This window comes from Copadichromis virginalis, linkage group LG12 (assembly GCF_057382275.1).
Source record: "Copadichromis virginalis isolate Kocher_CV1m ecotype Utaka linkage group LG12, C_Virginalis_male_GT1.1, whole genome shotgun sequence".
NCBI classification, from domain to species: domain Eukaryota; kingdom Metazoa; phylum Chordata; class Actinopteri; order Cichliformes; family Cichlidae; genus Copadichromis; species Copadichromis virginalis.
The window spans coordinates 17,668,542-17,686,471 of NC_140629.1; the positions used below are offsets into that span (position 1 = coordinate 17,668,542).

Genomic DNA, 17,930 nt, shown 5'->3' on the forward strand with positions numbered 1-17,930 from the left:
CATTCTGTTACTTTTTTCTTTCTTTCAACAGCGCCATGGACCATCAAACACGCTGTACCACCTCGTCAGAGATGTCAAAAAGGTATGACCATCACTGCCGTCCCAGTAGCTCTGTTGCTGTTCAGTATGGGAATGTGGTATATTAAAGAAGACAAGTTTGACTCCATAGAGTTGCAGTTGCTTTTTTTGTGGTGTGTGTTGTTATGCTGTTTGCATCACTCCGTATATATCTACATTTTGCACTAGTTGCTGTAAACTGCAAATAGATGCCGGCCGGCTTTTCTTTTTCAGCTGGAGTTGCGGGCTGCAGTGGCTATGTAGTGCTGTGCACGACTCTCATCCCTCTCATGATTCCTCAGTTTACTCCTTTCTTTATCAAAGGCACACACCACCACGGTAAACAAACACTACATGTATTAAATATTGTTTTATCCGCAGAACTCGGAGCAATACTGAGCAAAGTGAGACCACAATGGAAATGCTGCAAGGCTGAAGAGCTTAGTAGTCCCACAGTTTGTTTTAGTTTTAACTTGTATTTTAAATGGCCTGTAACGTGATTTCTTGAATAGTGATAGTTGAGACACAAGGTGATTCAGAGAGCTTACGGGGGGTGATAGAAAAACATTTATAACATTTAAATAAGGGGTGTCAAACTCATTTTACATTGTGGGCCACATGTGAAGAAGTGTAACTGCACATTTAATCTGTGAGATATTTTAATATAGGAAAAAGAAGTGTAATTTCAGCAGCACGTCTCAGTTTTTGTACATGATACAGAAATGTGCTTCAGTACATTAAAAAATGTCACTGCATGACTTCGGGCTTAAATTGTAAGGAAAAAATGTGTAAAATGACAGAAAAAGCTCTGGCATGTCATAGCCTACACAAGGTTTTTTTTTTTCTTTTCCTCTGAAACCAATGTAAAATCTTTTTTGTTTGTTTTTAAATGTTTACTATATATTAGATAGCAAAAAAAAGCTTAAACCCCCCCCCCCCCCCCCCCCAAAAAAAAAAACAAAAAAACAAAAAACAAACTTCTATGGTGCCTTAAAATTGCTCATGATAAAAGGTGACAGCATATATTTTACATTCAGCACATATTATAGTTTTGAAAGATGATAGAGAGGTCAACAACCATTACCATTAGCATGGAGACATACTCATTAATTATAGTGTTACTAATTGCAGTGACGCCACATGCGCCTCTGAAAGTGTCTGTAATCTCCCCTCCTTTACTTCTTCCCCTATCTTTGCACAAACTTCGATCTCATGCTGGTGTAGAAAGCAGGAACACGCAGCGTACAGTAACTGCCATCTCACTGCACCATTTCACCAATGTGCAAAACATACACTGTAGTGCATGGCATAACGTTACCATCTCCTTTCTGCAGAGCTGTGTGTAATTGCAATAGTGTTGCTGAGTGTTTGTGTGTCACTGTTCTATCATGGTATGGTGCTAATTAGATTTAAATTTAGATCTTCATGTCATAGCTGCTTCCTTTCTTTTTCATTGGTCTTTGAAGACTGTTAGGCTTTACCGCTGGCATTTAATGGCTATTAATTAGATTTAAATTGCAGGTATTTTGCTAATATCAGCGCTATGGGTGAATGCAGGCTGTATTCAAGTTCAGTCTGCAGATCAAGAAAAGCGATCGTCATAGAAATGGGTTTCTGTACTACACCTAGTAAATAATCAAATGAATAGCAGAGTAAATGAACATTGTAGCTTTATGTACAGGTTGTGGCTTTAGTGTTGCTTTTCAAACAGGGGTTGGGAAGGCATCCTAATGTAGTAGCAGTGTGCTTTTTACCCTCAGTTTGCTTTGCTATTTACAAACTGAGAGCTCAGGAGATAGCTAAGAAGGGTAAGAAATGTGGCTCCAGTACACAGCACAGTATATATTTCACCAATGTCTTTACAATTATCATCAGAGAGGTTCACATAGTTTGGGCAAAAGGTACCTTTGTCAAAGCACCTGGTTTAAACTAGAGCCGTAAATGTTAGAGGCAAGTTTTAAAAGTTTCAGTTAATCATTAGTAAGTCCGCTAGGACTCAAAGCTAACTACACAAGAATATTAAGAACTGTTCTGTAAGAGCTCAGAGTGCATTCATAGAAGCTATTAGCTTGACCTTTAACACCAATTACAGGAGGGATCAACAGCTACTTGCTGGTACATGTGTATATACTGCACATTCATTTATTAGTGTAAGAGAGTGGAGAACAATTATTATTGAAGTTTTTTTTTTTTTTTTTAAAGTACATGCCATGACTTTTCCAACATCATTGATCCTCTTTGAAAATTTGTCTTCAGGTAAAGGTGATAAAGTCAAACAAACAACATGCTAGTGCATCTCAAAAACTTATCATAGTGTGAAAAAGTTTGTTTTTATTTTCCTATTATGGCTCATAGCTCGTGAAAATACAAATTAAAATATTTAATTTCAAATTTGAGCAAATCACTATTCAAACAGTATAAATACAGAAAACGCCTGCTGACTTGGCAGTTGTCCAGATAACTTTCCACAAGGAGGGTAAGCCTCAGAAAAGGCTGCCTGTTTGCAGAGTGCTGTAGCAAAGCACATTAATGAAGAGTTGCCTGGAAAGGGAAAGTTAACAAAAACAGAAATGAGAAGACTGTCGAGAAAAGTCAGTTCAACAACTTGGGAAAGCTTCACAAGGACTGGACAGAGGCTGGTATCAGTGCATCAAGAGCACCACACGCAGATGTTTTTAGGAAAAGGTTTTCAACTGTTACATTTCTAATATCAACCCACTCCTGAACAAGAGACAAAATTAGAAGTCTCTTACCTGGCCCAAGGAGAAAAACAGAACTGGACGGTTGCTCAGAAGTGCAAAGTTCTTTTTTTTTTTTAGATGAAAGTAAATTTTGTATTAGATTTAGAGATCAAGGTCAAGGAGTCTGAAGAGAGGCACAGAATCCAAGCTGTCTGAAGTCCAGTGTGAAGTTTCTGCAGTCTGTGATGATTTGGGATCATCTGCGGTTGTTGGTTGTTGTCGGTGGATTGTGTTTTATCAAGTCCAAAGTCAACACAGCCATCTACCAGGAGATTTCCATCTTCATGGAAATGCTTATTACTTTTCATTTTCCAGCAGCACTTAGCATCTGACTTGAAATAATTTACTTTACATTTACATGAAAGTTTACCTGTTTGAATTAAATTACAATGAAAAAAACGTTTTTCACAATACTCTCATTTTTTGAGATGCACTAGCAGAGTCCAGTCCAGAGTCCTGTAAATACCTACAAGTCTAACAAGGGACATAAAAAGGTCTCTAAATAGTTTGAATGAAATCGTTCAACTGGGCAGCCTCAGTAAATTTAGGCAGTGAGCAGTCTCAGTTAGCCGCCTCCAAATATTTTGTCACATGAACTGTGACAGAAGAAGAATGGGGCTGAATTCTTCCACAGCAATGTAAAAGACTGATGAACTCATTTAGAAAACTATTACTTGAACTTAAGCGGTTCTACAAGGTTCAGAATCATGGGATGCATTTAGTTTTTCACAGGTTTGTATAGGTTAAAGATTTTTGGAGTAATGTTCTCTGGGCTCAGATTTGAATTGCATCAAAAACAAATTGTGGGTGAAATTTGAAACGGTGACTGCAAGAAAATGGAAAGATTTGTGCCTTTAAATTTACAAATTCCCTTGAGCACACAGAGGTTAATCCTATTTAAGTCTTTTGTGTTGGGTTTTTTGTACTTACTTTTACCACAGAAGAATATCAAGTAATTGTTAGCAATTAAATGTTAGAAAAGATAAAGAAACCACATTTTAGAATCAAATGCTTTCTTATTTACAAGTGCTAAAAAAGTCAACAGTTTCTAGTGGATATACTTATTTTCATCCATGAAACAGTGATGGGTAGCACACAGTGGATTTCTAGGATACCACATCTGATTGAAGAACAGTCACGACAGGTAACTGGTGTCTCAAAGGAGCAGTGGCTGCCAGGGTAATTGCTGCAGGGTTGATGTTGAGGGCATGAGGAGGAATAGCGAGTGTCGACATGGTTATAGTCCACATGTGAAGGTGCTTCTGTTTCAATAGTGAGTCTCACCTTCCATGTTAATAGCTGTCCGTCTATCTTTCCACTCTCTTCCAGGCTAATGAGTCATTTATACTTTCCTTCTCCTTTCTTCTCCTCGAGACTGCATTGAACCTCACTGTGAAGATCTCATTACATGCCTAAATGCAAATTATGACAAATCATTCACTTTTTTTTTTTTTACATGCTTTGTAATTGTCCTCAGAAATTACACTCTCTAATTCACGCTGCACCTGAGATTTAATTCTCTCCTCATTTTCAGCTCCTCTATTGAATATAAAAGACTTGCACTTTGGGGCTTTATCGTGTCACATTGTAGAAAGAGTAATGGGATCCCTGAAACTGTGATCCTTTTTTTTAAAAACAACTTCATTTTTTCATTTTTTTGCTTACAGTATTGATAAAACTGTTTCACGTTTCTACATGGAAAACAAGACCCGTGTAAATATCAAAAGCCAAACAGAACAACAGTCTGGTTGAGACAACAATTTATTAAAGAGACTGGAAGAGAGATCTTGCCCGAGAGTTTCTGTGTATCTCATTTCTCCTGCTCTTGCTTATCATGCCGTTTATTCACTGACATTATGTGTTCTTTCCAAGCAAGAGTATCCAGGGTTCAGTTGGATCTACTTCAAGGTGAATCAGATAATCAAGTTTTTCTTTCATAGCCAAAAACAGTTTGATATGGATTTTGTGCAGTGAGTGTATATGGCTGTGTGATTTTGTTTTGTACTCTTGTTTCCCTTCCTGTGTTAATCAGTCGGTGTGGGTCGTTGCCTGTTAACCCTGTTTGGTTTTTAGGGAAACCTGCCCCCGGACTACCGGATCAGCCTCATTGACATTGGACTGGTCATTGAATACCTCATGGGCGGGGCATATCGGTGTAACTACACCAGGAAGAGGTTCCGAACTCTATACCATAACCTCTTCGGACCCAAGAGGGTGAGTGAATGAGTCTCACCTAAATTATCCTCTTAGTGTTTAATCAATTTCAGATCTACTGTCATTAATCCAAGGAGCAGCACCAGCTAAATGAGCCTCATTATCAAACGTGTCCTCATAAGGATAAGTGGATAATAATATATTTCTTATACTAACATATTTATCAGAGAGTCTAAAGGTCAGCTGCGCTTTGCGGATGGTAATTAATTAACTTTTAGATGCAAGTTTTGATGATTTTTACCTGACAAATGGCAGAAAAGGAGATCTGCAGTGGGAGGTCAGTGAGACACGTGACTTTTTTTGGACAAAAAGATGGGAGCGGTTTTTAGTAATTTTGTTTTTTATCAATACCAATTCCAGAAAAATATTAGTCTGAAAGTACAGCAGAAAAATAGGTAGGAATAAAAATGACTGAGTCCAACATTTATGCTGCACTTTTTGAATTTATCACAAAAACCAGAGTTACAACATGAAAAAAATAAACAAAAATGGAGACTTCTTTCTGTTAAAAGGGAGTTTTTCCTTCCCAGTGTCACCAAGCCTGTGATTTGGTGCTATCTAAATATATCTAAGTGCATAATTACTTATGTAAGTGTAATTGTCTGAAATCAGAAAAAGGCACCAATATGTTTAAGGGATTAATTTTGGGTTTCAACTGAGAAGAATTTAGTTAATATGCACATACTTACACAAATTTAGCTTTTATTTGTGTGTCAGGGTGCTGTTGATCAGCACAGGTTAAATATATGAGCATTGCTTCCCCTGTTATTCATTTACACATCAAGTAAAGTAGGAACATTGCATGCCCTATCATAAGCCTAATGCAACAAATCATCTTTGTGTAGCAGTTGCTCTTCATTATGCGCCGTCATCATCATCAAACTGCACACAGTTCATTACAACCCCACCAGCAAGTTTTCTTGGTGATTAGTACACACAACCAAAGTGACAAAGTGATCTCTGAAATCGTGCTTTGTTTGATGGTTGTGTTTTATACTGCTGCACATGTTGCACATTATATACATTTCACATTCTGTTTTCTCATTCTGCCTCGAAAACCTGCACACTTGTGAGGAAAATGTAAACATGCATAACTGTATAAAACACAATACTTAATGATGCACTTTGGTATTTGCACATTCAGTCGTGTGATTGTGAGCGTTGTGTGCAAGTGTGTATGTGAACCTTTGTGCATCTGTTTATCTTACTGTACAAGACTGCATGGTAGCCACAAAGCAGCTGGAAAGGCACAGATAACGTTTGAGGTAAGAAACAGGAGAGACAGAGCAAGGAGGCAAAATGAGAGACAAAGAAAGACAGAGTCACCTCCACTTTAACTGGGATTTTCTAGACCAAGTGAATGCACAGCCACATAGTTATGTGCATGCACACATAAACACATGTTAAGGAAGAACAAAGTCTTGAAATAGATGTAGATATCAGAATCCCCACAAGAGATTTGGGTTATTTTTACCAACTCAGATGATGGCTCATGAATACATAATTCATACATGCCCTGCTTTAATGCAGATACACAGTACTGTACCAGATCTACAAATATAAATTCATTTAATACATGCAAGCAGAAAAGGATTAGATATTATTGCCATATATACAGTCACTCAAATGAGCACAAAGTGCCATCCCTAAGTATCAGTTCCATTTTGAAGCATGCAAATAAAAGTCAGTGATTTACTCTGTTTAAAGGATCTTGGCCTGTAAGTCTTGTGCATAAAAAGTAAAGTGTGCTATAAAATACATTCAACAAGGTCTCGCTGTGTGTTAATGTTTCTTTTTCATTTCTAGCCCAAGGCTCTGAAACTGCTGGGGATGGAGGTGAGTCTTGATCCAATCATGGTTGTTATTTAGTCATTCCTTCACTGTTCCTAACCCTTATCTCTCAAGCCTCTTCACTTAACTGATCTACAGTTTACTCATCTAAATAAGTGTGCTCATGTGTGCCGTGTGCCTCTCAGTAGATGAAGGGAAGCTCTAGATGTATATTTAATCTATTTTGCTGGTTAGTTTTATACATTTCTGAGTCAGCTGAGTGCTTTTCACACAAACAGCCAATAAAACAAAACAAAGTCATTTTGGTTTACAGCTTTTTCTCAGATTTATGGACTTTTTAAAAAGCTGGAGACTCATGCTCCAGACAGTTTAAATGCATATATATCTTGCAGTGCATTTCAAAGCAGTCCTGCTGTATTCAGCTGAATAAGCTATGGATGACCTGATCAGATTCATGTGGTGTGTGGTGTAATTTCTTAAAGCTTCACAAAGCACTGTTCCTCGGAGGTATTTATACGCATGGAACAAACATTCCTTTGTTTTTCTGTATGTTGTGAATTTATCCCCCATGTGTCGGTGTGTGTTCTCTGTTGTTTTTGCCACGCCATTACCTTTCTATCTTCACAAAGCCTATTTATCATCTAGCCAGTATGTATGTCAGAAATACTGCTGTTAAAGGGTGACAGCTGTGAACCCTGAAGGGTTTCTTTTGTAATACTTGCAATCATTTCAAGCATTGCGATAATTTCATTTCTGAATATCACTGAAATTTGCTAGCTTATACCAGATATTTGTCACTATCTGTAATTGCTGAATATTTTACTGCTCTGCAATCTTTTATGTCCAGCTGATCTCTTGCACTGAAAGTTATTTTTCAAATGGATTTAGCTGTTTTCAACAGTCTAAATGTGAAATTATGTCATTTAATGACTGACTGGCAGCAGCTATGTCTCCAGAGACAGAGAGCCAACTTGGTGAAAAGCCAATAAATTTACCTCTTGTAAGGTTTTTTACTATTAATTGAACTGAAACTATATTATAAAGAAGTTAAATTATGTTTAAAATCATGCGGAGATGTACATGAGCCCATACCCGCTCTGCGTTATCTAGATTGTTTAGTATTTGGCACATTGTGCTCTAGCTTGTCTCTTCAAAATATAACTTCCCAAGCATTTATAGAAGATCAGTTTAGGCGTCTAGATGCAGTCGAACCAAAGTGTTCTTCAGAGGTTTACATCATGTAAAACTTTCAAATTTCTTGGCTGACACTTGTGATCAGTATTTACAATCCAAACCACATATATGCATAATGTTTTCCTTCTATACAGAAAAGATCTGAAAAATTCCTAAGACATACTTTTATACAGATGCTTCTGTTTCCCCACTAGGATGACATGCCAATCCGAAGAGGTCGTCAGAAGACGACACGTAAACGAGAGGAAGAGGTAGACATCGATTTGGACGACCCAGAAATCAACCACTTCCCTTTCCCCTTCCACGAGCTGATGGTGTGGGCTGTGCTCATGAAACGTCAGAAGATGGCGCTGTTCTTTTGGCAGCATGGTGAAGAGGCCATGGCCAAAGCCTTGGTGGCATGTAAGCTTTGTAAGGCCATGGCACACGAAGCATCTGAGAACGACATGGTGGATGACATTTCCCAGGAACTAAACCACAACTCTCGGTGGGTGACATGATATATTTTCATGTTATCCCAATCTCTCTCCGTCTGGCTCACTCTTTATCTTTCCCTCCCTCTGCCAGCTTATTCGGTTTAAACAGGATATTCAAGTATAGTTTTATATATAAATAATGTATATTGTAGTACTTAGAAGAGCTGGAAAACATGGAAACATGCTGTAAATGATTAATGTTAACGCTGAGCTAAGAGTCTAGACAGGAGCGTCTACCTCATACATCAGTATATGTAGGTGGATGTACATACACACATGCCTTCCCTCATACAAACTGACCTGTTTCAGACTAGCTCTCATGGGATGTAAGTGACGCACATAAAAAGATCTAATAACATGCATCACCATTAGTTAAGGATGGGCATGTGACATTGAGGTAATGCCTGAGATGAACACACACATTTGAAAAGATAACCTTGTAATTGACATATTTGGAGTTAATTGTCCAAACAATATTTGGATTCCTGAGTGAGTTTGTATCATATTCTGCGTCATATTCAGGATAATATTCAATTATGAACCAAACATTTTTTATCCATCCATTGTATGTGAAGCCACTAATGCTGCTATATATATATATATATATATATATATATATATATAGATATATAGATATATATCTATAGATATATATATATATATCTATAGATATATATATATATATCTATATATATAGATATATATATATATATAGATATAGATAGATATAGATATATAGATATATATATAGATATATATAGATATATAGATATATATATAGATATATATAGATATATAGATATATATAGATATATAGATATATATATATATATATATATATATATATATATATATATATATATATATATATATATATATATATATATAAAAAATAAAAAAAATTTGTTCATAATTGAATGTGATGCTGTAAAAAATTAATGTCCTGAAATGAAAGTATGAGAAAAGTATTGTGTAGGATTTTGGAACCCAATTAAAAATTTGATATAAGCGATGGTACTGGTACAGATGTTGCTTTGAACATCTGAGAAAACTGTTGTGTTTCTGCATGTATTTGTGTTGGCCACATCATATTTCTTTCATTTATCAAAGATATGTTGCATTTAATATTATCCTTGTAAGTCATCTAAACATTCACCTTGTAACCAATTCACACCGCACAGTTTTTATGTTTGTACATGTGTTTTATGCCATAATAATACCCTCAGACTTGGGGCCAGGTGGCCAGCAGTGTTATGACCAGTTGAATAACATTTTCACTTTTAGGCAAAGTATATTGCTGTCTTGATTCATGACTCAGTGTGCTTGTATACATACTTTATATATTTTCCCAGAGAGTTTGGCCAGCTGGCTGTGGAGCTCCTAGACCAGTCCTATAAACAGGATGAGCAGATGGCCATGAAGCTGCTGACATACGAGCTGAAGAACTGGAGCAATGCCACCTGCCTGCAGCTGGCTGTAGCAGCCAAACATAGAGATTTCATCGCTCACACCTGCAGTCAGATGCTGCTGACCGACATGTGGATGGGGCGCCTGCGCATGCGCAAGAACTCAGGGCTGAAGGTAGTACGCGTCGGGTAGATGGTTGGGTAGAAGAGTCTGTGCATTTAAAAGCAATGTCCTTCTCTAGTTTAAAAGATTCATGGTTGTATCCCCTCAGACTGCCTGTAAAGTAACGAGATACCTATCAGTTACTCTGTAGGTGATACACCTGCATAAGAAGTAAAACCTACCTGTAGTCAGCATAGCACATAAAATATAAATATACCGTAACTTTCAAGTAATTTAAAAGCAGTATTTCCATGATGTAGCTTGTCTGTCAGAGTGCTGGCATGCATATTTTTCAGCTATAAGATGGATAATCTGTACGTAGCTTGGTCATGCTTCAGAGATTTTTTAAACTCTTGACTATCTCTTATGAGTTATAGGCTGCAGAAGATGTGTGCAAGTGGAAGTGGAGGAAGTCTATAATGAGGACATAATATACAATAATGTAGTTATGTCCTTGTTTCATCTCGTGCACGCTGTGTGCATGTTTATCCTCACTACATACAATTGGCCTGAACCATACGAGTGAAAAATTAACCTAATCCAGAAAGTTCTGTTCACGGGGAATTAAAAAGGTCAAATGAGGAACACCTGAAGGGGCTATGATGAGTCATTGTTCAGGATTTAGAGTGCATGCTGGACTGTGAGGAGTAGGCAGGTCACCACTGGCGGTAAAAAGCGTACGCTATCCACACCTGCCTCTCAGTTTAGCAAAGACTTACTATTACTATTACTTATCAGATGGACAAATCTGAACCTACACCTGGATTGGTTAATACCAGAAAATTATGTAATATCAAATGTTCGTGTTCTCAGTCACTTTGGTCTTCCAGGGTGACCAGCGACACTATTTCATAGCAGATTAACATCTTAAGGTGAGTTTATGTAGGTGAAATGATGTACTGTACTTAAAGATCAACCCAGTCAAGGTTGCTTGTGATGGTGGGAGGAATGGCCATCCAGAGAAAAGAGGTTTATTGGACAATAATAAGCTCGACACTGTCAGTGTGATCAGTGCCGGACTGCTGGCTGAACTTCTGCCACAACTTAATTAGTATAAGCCTTCAAAGCCATCTTTTTAGGTCAGAGGGGACGGGAGAACTGACCTTAATTTAGTCACAAAAAAACCCCTTGAAACAGAGTGCAATGTATTTTACATTGACGCTCGTGCGGTGAACACCCCTTTTAAGTCAAGGAAAAGCTTTTAGTTAAGACTGGTGGTTAAGATTAGAGAAATATTTGCTCATGTGGGTCTCCAAGACATCTGGTGGTAGAGTGATAGGCAGGGAGCTGCTCAGTTCAGAGGTTAGACTTATTTATGCTGAAGAGTTGCACTGGGATTTGCTGAGGCTGAGATCACACTCATTCATACACCGAGCGAGGGGAGTGATGGGTCCGGCTTTCTAGCATCTCAGAGCGAGAGGATACTGCAAGTGCTTTAAGTGTGATTTGGCCTTTGCAGGAGAGCGAGAGAGAGAGAGCGCAAAAGAGAGATAGAGAGAGCCCTACTAAGGCAAACTCACTGGAGCAGTAAGACAGAAAGAAGAAAAAGTGGAAAAAACAAACAAACCGAGATGCATCAAGGAGTTTGTGAAATACGGAGAGTATCATTGTTAAAAATGTTGTCATAATCATCCGTGTGCACAGCTTTTGAATGTATTTATATCACAACTGGAAACTGGAAAGATTTCAGTGGACTGTAAGCTGTACACTGCTTTCTTTTTCTTTTTTACTGTGAAGCACTTTGGTTTTAAACATGCTATAGAAACAGACTTTACTTACTTACCTTATACATCAGTAAGTAATGGTGCGGTTGCCTTAAACACCCTCATAAAATCGGGGATACTACCTGCTTTACTGTGATCCTTTTCATATTCTATATTTAATCCATGCTACTCATCTAACCATCTAACTTTACTGACAGCTATTTTGGTAAATTATTGAATCCGTTTTTAATCTTAGCCCTTAACATATTTATGACGAAACAAACAAAAAATAAAAATTCACTCTTAACAAAAAGATAACTCATTACCCTGATTTTCATCTTTTTCTCTTATTCTTTACTTCCCACTGTGATCACGTTTGACTTGCTCTTGCTTGCCTATTAGCTGCTGAAGTGTTTACAGCACAGCTGCCATTTTTTTTTAATAGCCGCCCGAGATGCGTGTGTCCCCGTCATCCATCTTGGCAGCACAGGATTCTTGCTGCATGTCCTTGTCTAATGCCTTTATAATTGACCTCCACCGTTAGACTAGCTGTTGTAAATACCACAGCTTTGTCATTCAGCTAAAAGCAGGTCAGGACAGGATTGGGAGGTGTTCGTGAGAGCAAATGCTTTATTATGTGAGGTTCACATGTGTAAAATAGAGCGATTTTGAAGGTTTTTTTGCTCCAGAGTCTTTGTGTCCTAATTTCCATGGCGCCTCTCATGAAATTAGTGCTATAGCATAACACTCTGTGATTTGTCACTTCCAGCTCTTCCTTCCACATCCACTTCCTGTCTCCCTCATTTGATCACACAGGTAATATTAGGGCTGCTGCTCCCACCATCGATCCTGAGTCTGGAATTCAAGAACAAGGACGAGATGTCCTACATGCCCCAGGATCAGGAGGCCTACCTGCAGGAAAAGGAGGAGGAGGAGCCTGAAAAACCAGTGAAGGAGAAGGAGGAGGAAGACATGGAGTTCACAGTAAGATCTTACTGTGAGACGCAGTACAACTCCGTGGTGAGAGAACCCACCTCAGCCCTGCATAGTCAGAATCGATACACATATTCAGACTATGCACACACAAACACACACGCTTTGTTCGATCTTAAAACTGCACCCAACCCTGACACTGTTTCCTTTTGTAAATATCTCTTGTGGGCAAGTTTTTAAACAATGTCGGTGCTGTCCACAATGAGATGACGCTACACACACTCAGACACGGATATATGCACACAGTTCTCCACGCACACATATTTGTTTCCCTATTCTGGCCAACTGGACACTTCCTGCCAAATTGGCCTTTCTGTTTCTCATCGTCTCAGCAAAGACATGATTGTGGAGTTGTAGCGTCTCAGTCTGTCGCCGCTTGTGGGTTCCCTCGTGTATCTTTCTCTTTCCGTCTATCTTCTCCTCTGTTTCTCTCTCACCCATCCCCTTCCCTTCTCTCTCATTCTCAGCCCAGCTCTCTCTTTGCTTCTTTATTACTTTTGCTTTCTGTCTTTTTTCCTGCAAATCTCTCCCTCCCTCTTTCCCCCTCGCTCTTTCTCTCCCTCTCTGGTTCTTTCTCTCTTTTTCCCTTTTTCTTCAAGCTCAGGTCTGATTGAGGTACAGTACTGTATGCTAGCCAATTGCTTCCCCTCACTCTCTACCATCAGTGATGGCTTGCTGCAGCATACCACTCAGCATGGCAGCTGCTGAGCATGGGAGGCCCAGGCTTTTGCATTATATAACCATGTCCGCCTGCTGCTGCAGAGCTTAAATCATGCAAAGTCTGAGCACCTTCTCCCAGCTCACAGCAGAAGAGTTGGTCCATCTGCATAGACACAAAAAGTACCGAAGAATTAGAACTCGCTCCATTTCAGTCCAGGTCAGTTCTAGCGACGATGCCAGGATCCAGCTTGTGTGTTCGAATGAAGACTGGAATTTGAAAATCAATTTCAATGCACAAACTGAATCCGTGACTGTCGCGTGAAGCGGCTGAACTGAAGTTGAATGCCTTCCAGCACCACTGTGCATATTTTCCATCTTGCATTGAGCAAGCCAGCAAGCCAGTGCAAACATTCACGAAACGGGTCTTTTTTTTACACTTGCAGTCCTTGAGGCACTCTGGCGTTAAACAAAGATTCCCCGCTGCTAGAGAATGTACTTGTAAAGAGCCCCTTCCTGTTGCCCTGGCTTCTGACTGCACAAATGCAGCGTCACTTACTTATGAATCACACAAAGATTCATACATATATACACGGACTGCTACACCACAGAGGGAGATTGTATTTTCGTGATATGATGATCAGATGCTTGGCATAGAACACACTGTAATGGATGTAAAAGCCTGTCTGATAGCTAAAATGCATGTTTAGTGCAGTTAAGGCATGGTGTGATTTACACACTGGCGTCTGAATTTGTTCATCCTGAAGGCCCTGTCTGTGTGTGCCTTGGAGAAAACTTTAGCTCTATATGTTTCACATATTTGGGGCATAAAACAAAATAGAAATCCTCTAGTTCTTACTAAAAGTGCTCCTTTTCTTCTAATTTCATAGAGGTGGTTTTTATGACGAGTCTACCTATTCAACGCCCTGGGATGTACACCGACTCCTCATTGCATATTTGAACCATTTAGACCAGCTTTAAAACTTTAAACGTTGCCCAGGTCTGTTACGCTTGTTGACTTAGAATACAATTCCTCTCAGAGGTCTGGTGTTGCTTTGACATTAAGACCATGACCCATAAAAAAGTGGGCTCCGAACCCTCTCTCATGGATAAGGAAATGTGTCACAGATTGAAGTGAGATATCTATGTCTTATCTTTCCTTTTTTCTGTCTTCTTCCTGTCAGTACCTTGTCTCTTTTTTGCCTCCTAATTGTTGTCTGAGACACAATCCATGAGTGTCCATGTCTGCGTAATACTCTGTTACCAGCCTTCCAGCCTTCACCCAAACTCCACCTCAAACACACATTTCACATTTTGGAATGATTGCATTGCTTGTGCTTGCTTCTTTAATTATGATATTAAAACAGTGCTGTAGTCCATAATTTAACCCTCTCCCCCCTTCTCCCTTTTCTCTGTTATTCAACTCTTCCTCCTCCATCCCAAATACTCATCCTCCTATCCATCCTTCCTCTGCATCTCTACCGACTCCTCCTCCCCCACCTTTCCCATCCATCACATTTCCCTCTTCCCACACTCTCTATACTTTAAATCCTCACACCTCTCACTCCTTCCTCCCTCGCTCCATGTGGGGTTTGCATTCGCCCAGGCAATGCTGGGCAAAGTAACCACAGAGACATCCAGAAAGAAGGATGTTGAGGAGGTTCAGAACCGCCACCGCCTTATCCCCATGGGACGCAAGATATACGAGTTCTACAATGCACCAATTGTCAAGTTCTGGTTCCATACGGTCAGTGTCAGTTTCAGCAGCACCACCTACATGCTCTGCTTCCTGTTGCTACTGTCACTGCTTACTGTATTTCTGCAACAGCATCAAAAGCCTCTACTTTCACGCTCCCTCCATTGTCATTAACCTCCCGTTCCAACCTGACATTGCCTGGCTTGACGGTGTGGGAAAGTATAGTATGAAGTAGATCTGGAGGCTGATGGAAGCAGCATTGAGAGAAAAGTATAGGAGGATGAGGGTGGGTAAGGAATTGAATCACACAAGAAGGCTTTTTATTGACAGTGTGAATATTGACTAAAGTTTCTGGGCCATTGCCACTAGGTTAACTACTACAATATATAAATATTAAATTAAGCTTTGGATTTTTCAATTATCTGTTTTAATAGAGCAGCTTACATGTAGAATCTGTAACTGTTTATGTATAGCTTGTGTGGTACAGTATCTGCCTATGAGCGTGTGTGCTTTGTTTGATTCTGGCTCATTTATTATTTTTCCTTACCCTATCTTGGGTTGCCTCAATTTGCTTGCCCAGTGAAAACATCTCTTTAGCACCGGCAGGGATTTCGCTGTTTATTTATGCAGAGAAAATATTTTCACTGCTCTTTGTTTCATCCTGTTTTCCTCTCTCTGGCTATTCGCTCTCCTTCTCTTCTCCACCCCCCACCGTCTTACCCCACTTCTCCTTTCTGCCCTTCAGGTTAAAGAGAAATACTCTGTGGTGCCTTTCAACTATTGCAGATGTGTTCTCTGAGCCAAAATGGAGTTTTTAGTCTTGTTCCCAATTTAGATTTATACCTATGACCTGATGTGTGCTGTCCAGGTTTAATAATTAGCTATTGTGTGAAGCAAATGTGCATGTGTAGAATGAACACCGGTAGAATGCTTGTTTTGCAGATGGAAAAAATATGCGTGTAAACCAGAAAGCCAACATGTTTTTTAAAAGATTCAGGAGACACATAATGGAGGTACCTTGACCCCAAATATCTTTTATCAAAGCCTGAAAACTGCATTAATGGGAGTTGCAATGAGGGTCAGGACTTCACTCAATATGTGTTTAATTTGGGCAAACCCCCTTTCACTGAATCTGTTTGCAGAGAGATAATTGATCTTCATTCGTGTAAAGTTTGCTAATGTGTCTGAAGCGCACAAACTCATAACCATGCTGATTTTTCTCTGCTGTTGCATCACTATGCAGATGGCATATGTGGGCTACCTGATGCTGTTCAACTACATTGTCCTGGTCAAGATGGACTTGTGGCCTTCTCCTCAAGAGTGGATTGTTATCGCTTACATCTTCACCAATGGCATAGAGAAGATGAGAGAGGTACAATAGACTATAAATGTAGACCTGTAGTGACCTCTCTAAGCAAGTCTTCCCTACCGGCCAGCCAACTGAAGACCCAAAGTGTCTCCGGCAGCTTATTTAGTGAGTTCAGTGGTGGAGGGCAAAGGCTAATCATGATGTCCATATCATCTAAGTCTCATAGCAAATAGGTAAAATGTACATATATCAGAGAAATAGATGTAAAAGAGTGTTTGGTAGTGGAGATGCAGGCAGGCCACAGAAATGGGAAAACCATGAAAGCAAAAGAGTAAAGTGAATAGAATATAAAGGTATGTGGCCATATTATGTTCATCCTCTGTGGCTTTGTTTTTACTGTAAGTATATGAAATGCATTCATCATTGTGTCAGCTCATTCTGAGCTGTTAGATTCTCCGATAGGTGAACTCATGCTGCCCTCTTATGGTGGTTGTGATAGAGTGCATTTTTCTGTTGTGCTATTTTTGTCACTTTTTAGAGTCACTGTTTATTTTACCCTTTAGCGTCTGTATTTAATTAATGCCATTTTCTGTCATCTCTGCATTACAGCATCCACATTTCTGTTCATTTTCCTCTGATTGCTGTTTAGATCCTGATGTCTGAGCCGGGAAAGTTGTTACAGAAGGTGAAGGTGTGGCTTCAGGAGTACTGGAACATCACAGACCTCATGGCCATCCTCATATTCTCTGTCGGCATGGTGCTGCGTCTCCAGGAGCCACCGCTCATGAGTTATGGACGGGTGATTTACTGTGTCAACATCATCTATTGGTACATCCGGCTGCTCGACATCTTCGGCGTCAACAAGTACCTGGGTCCCTATGTGATGATGATCGGCAAGATGGTGAGAAGAGGAAGGGGAAGTCAACTCTGTGTGTTTAGGCATCCCTATTATAATCTGCAGTATTTTTCATATTTTCCTTCCATTATCTGGCCTTCATGCCTATCTGTTTACCCTCTGACTTTGCCCAACATCATCTACAGTATACTGACTGTAACAGCTTACTGAGTTTGATGATTGCAAAGGTTTAATCTGTAAGCGGTAAACAAGCTTCTGTGCCTCTTAACTTTATTGTTTGATCGTAGAGAGTTCAAGATCAGAGCCGATACAGACATGGAGATAAAACAACGGGGGGAGGGGGATCAAAGAGCCAGTTCTGTATCTTTCTGATCCTCGACTGTCCTGGGCATGTCCCTGTTTACCGCTGGACGCAGACTCTTTGATATGAAAATCAGCAGTTAGTTAGAGTTACTTAAATTGACAGTGATTTACTCAAATAATTTGCATATGTGATGAGCAGGTTTGAAGTCAACGTTGTTCACAGGCATAAACAGGGTTTTTTTCTGGCTCTGAACAAGCTCAGGGGACTGACTACACATGCAAGCACTTCCTGTCCACATACAGTAAAAACAAATGAGTGTGTTTCACCTAATTTAATATAAATCTTTTTAGATTTATCTTATTATCTGAGT

At 39.4% G+C, this 17,930-nt stretch overlaps 1 protein-coding gene across 4 annotated transcripts in view; it reads left to right on the top strand.

The window, feature by feature from the left end:
* Window positions 1-17,930, top strand: part of trpm3 (transient receptor potential cation channel, subfamily M, member 3) — a 131,577-nt gene that overhangs the window by 103,557 nt on the left and 10,090 nt on the right. For 2 of the 4 annotated variants that reach the window (XM_085475090.1, XM_085475092.1), the window contains exons 12-20: window positions 32-82; window positions 4,872-5,012; window positions 6,819-6,848; window positions 8,192-8,484; window positions 9,826-10,054; window positions 12,562-12,765; window positions 15,002-15,142; window positions 16,335-16,463; window positions 17,050-17,301. In XM_085475090.1, coding sequence (XP_085331216.1) covers window positions 32-82; window positions 4,872-5,012; window positions 6,819-6,848; window positions 8,192-8,484; window positions 9,826-10,054; window positions 12,562-12,765; window positions 15,002-15,142; window positions 16,335-16,463; window positions 17,050-17,301 — 1,470 coding nt within the window. The remainder of the gene's footprint in view (window positions 1-31; window positions 83-4,871; window positions 5,013-6,818; window positions 6,849-8,191; window positions 8,485-9,825; window positions 10,055-12,561; window positions 12,766-15,001; window positions 15,143-16,334; window positions 16,464-17,049; window positions 17,302-17,930) is intronic. The other 2 variants (XM_085475091.1, XM_085475093.1) reach the window with 1 other exon arrangement.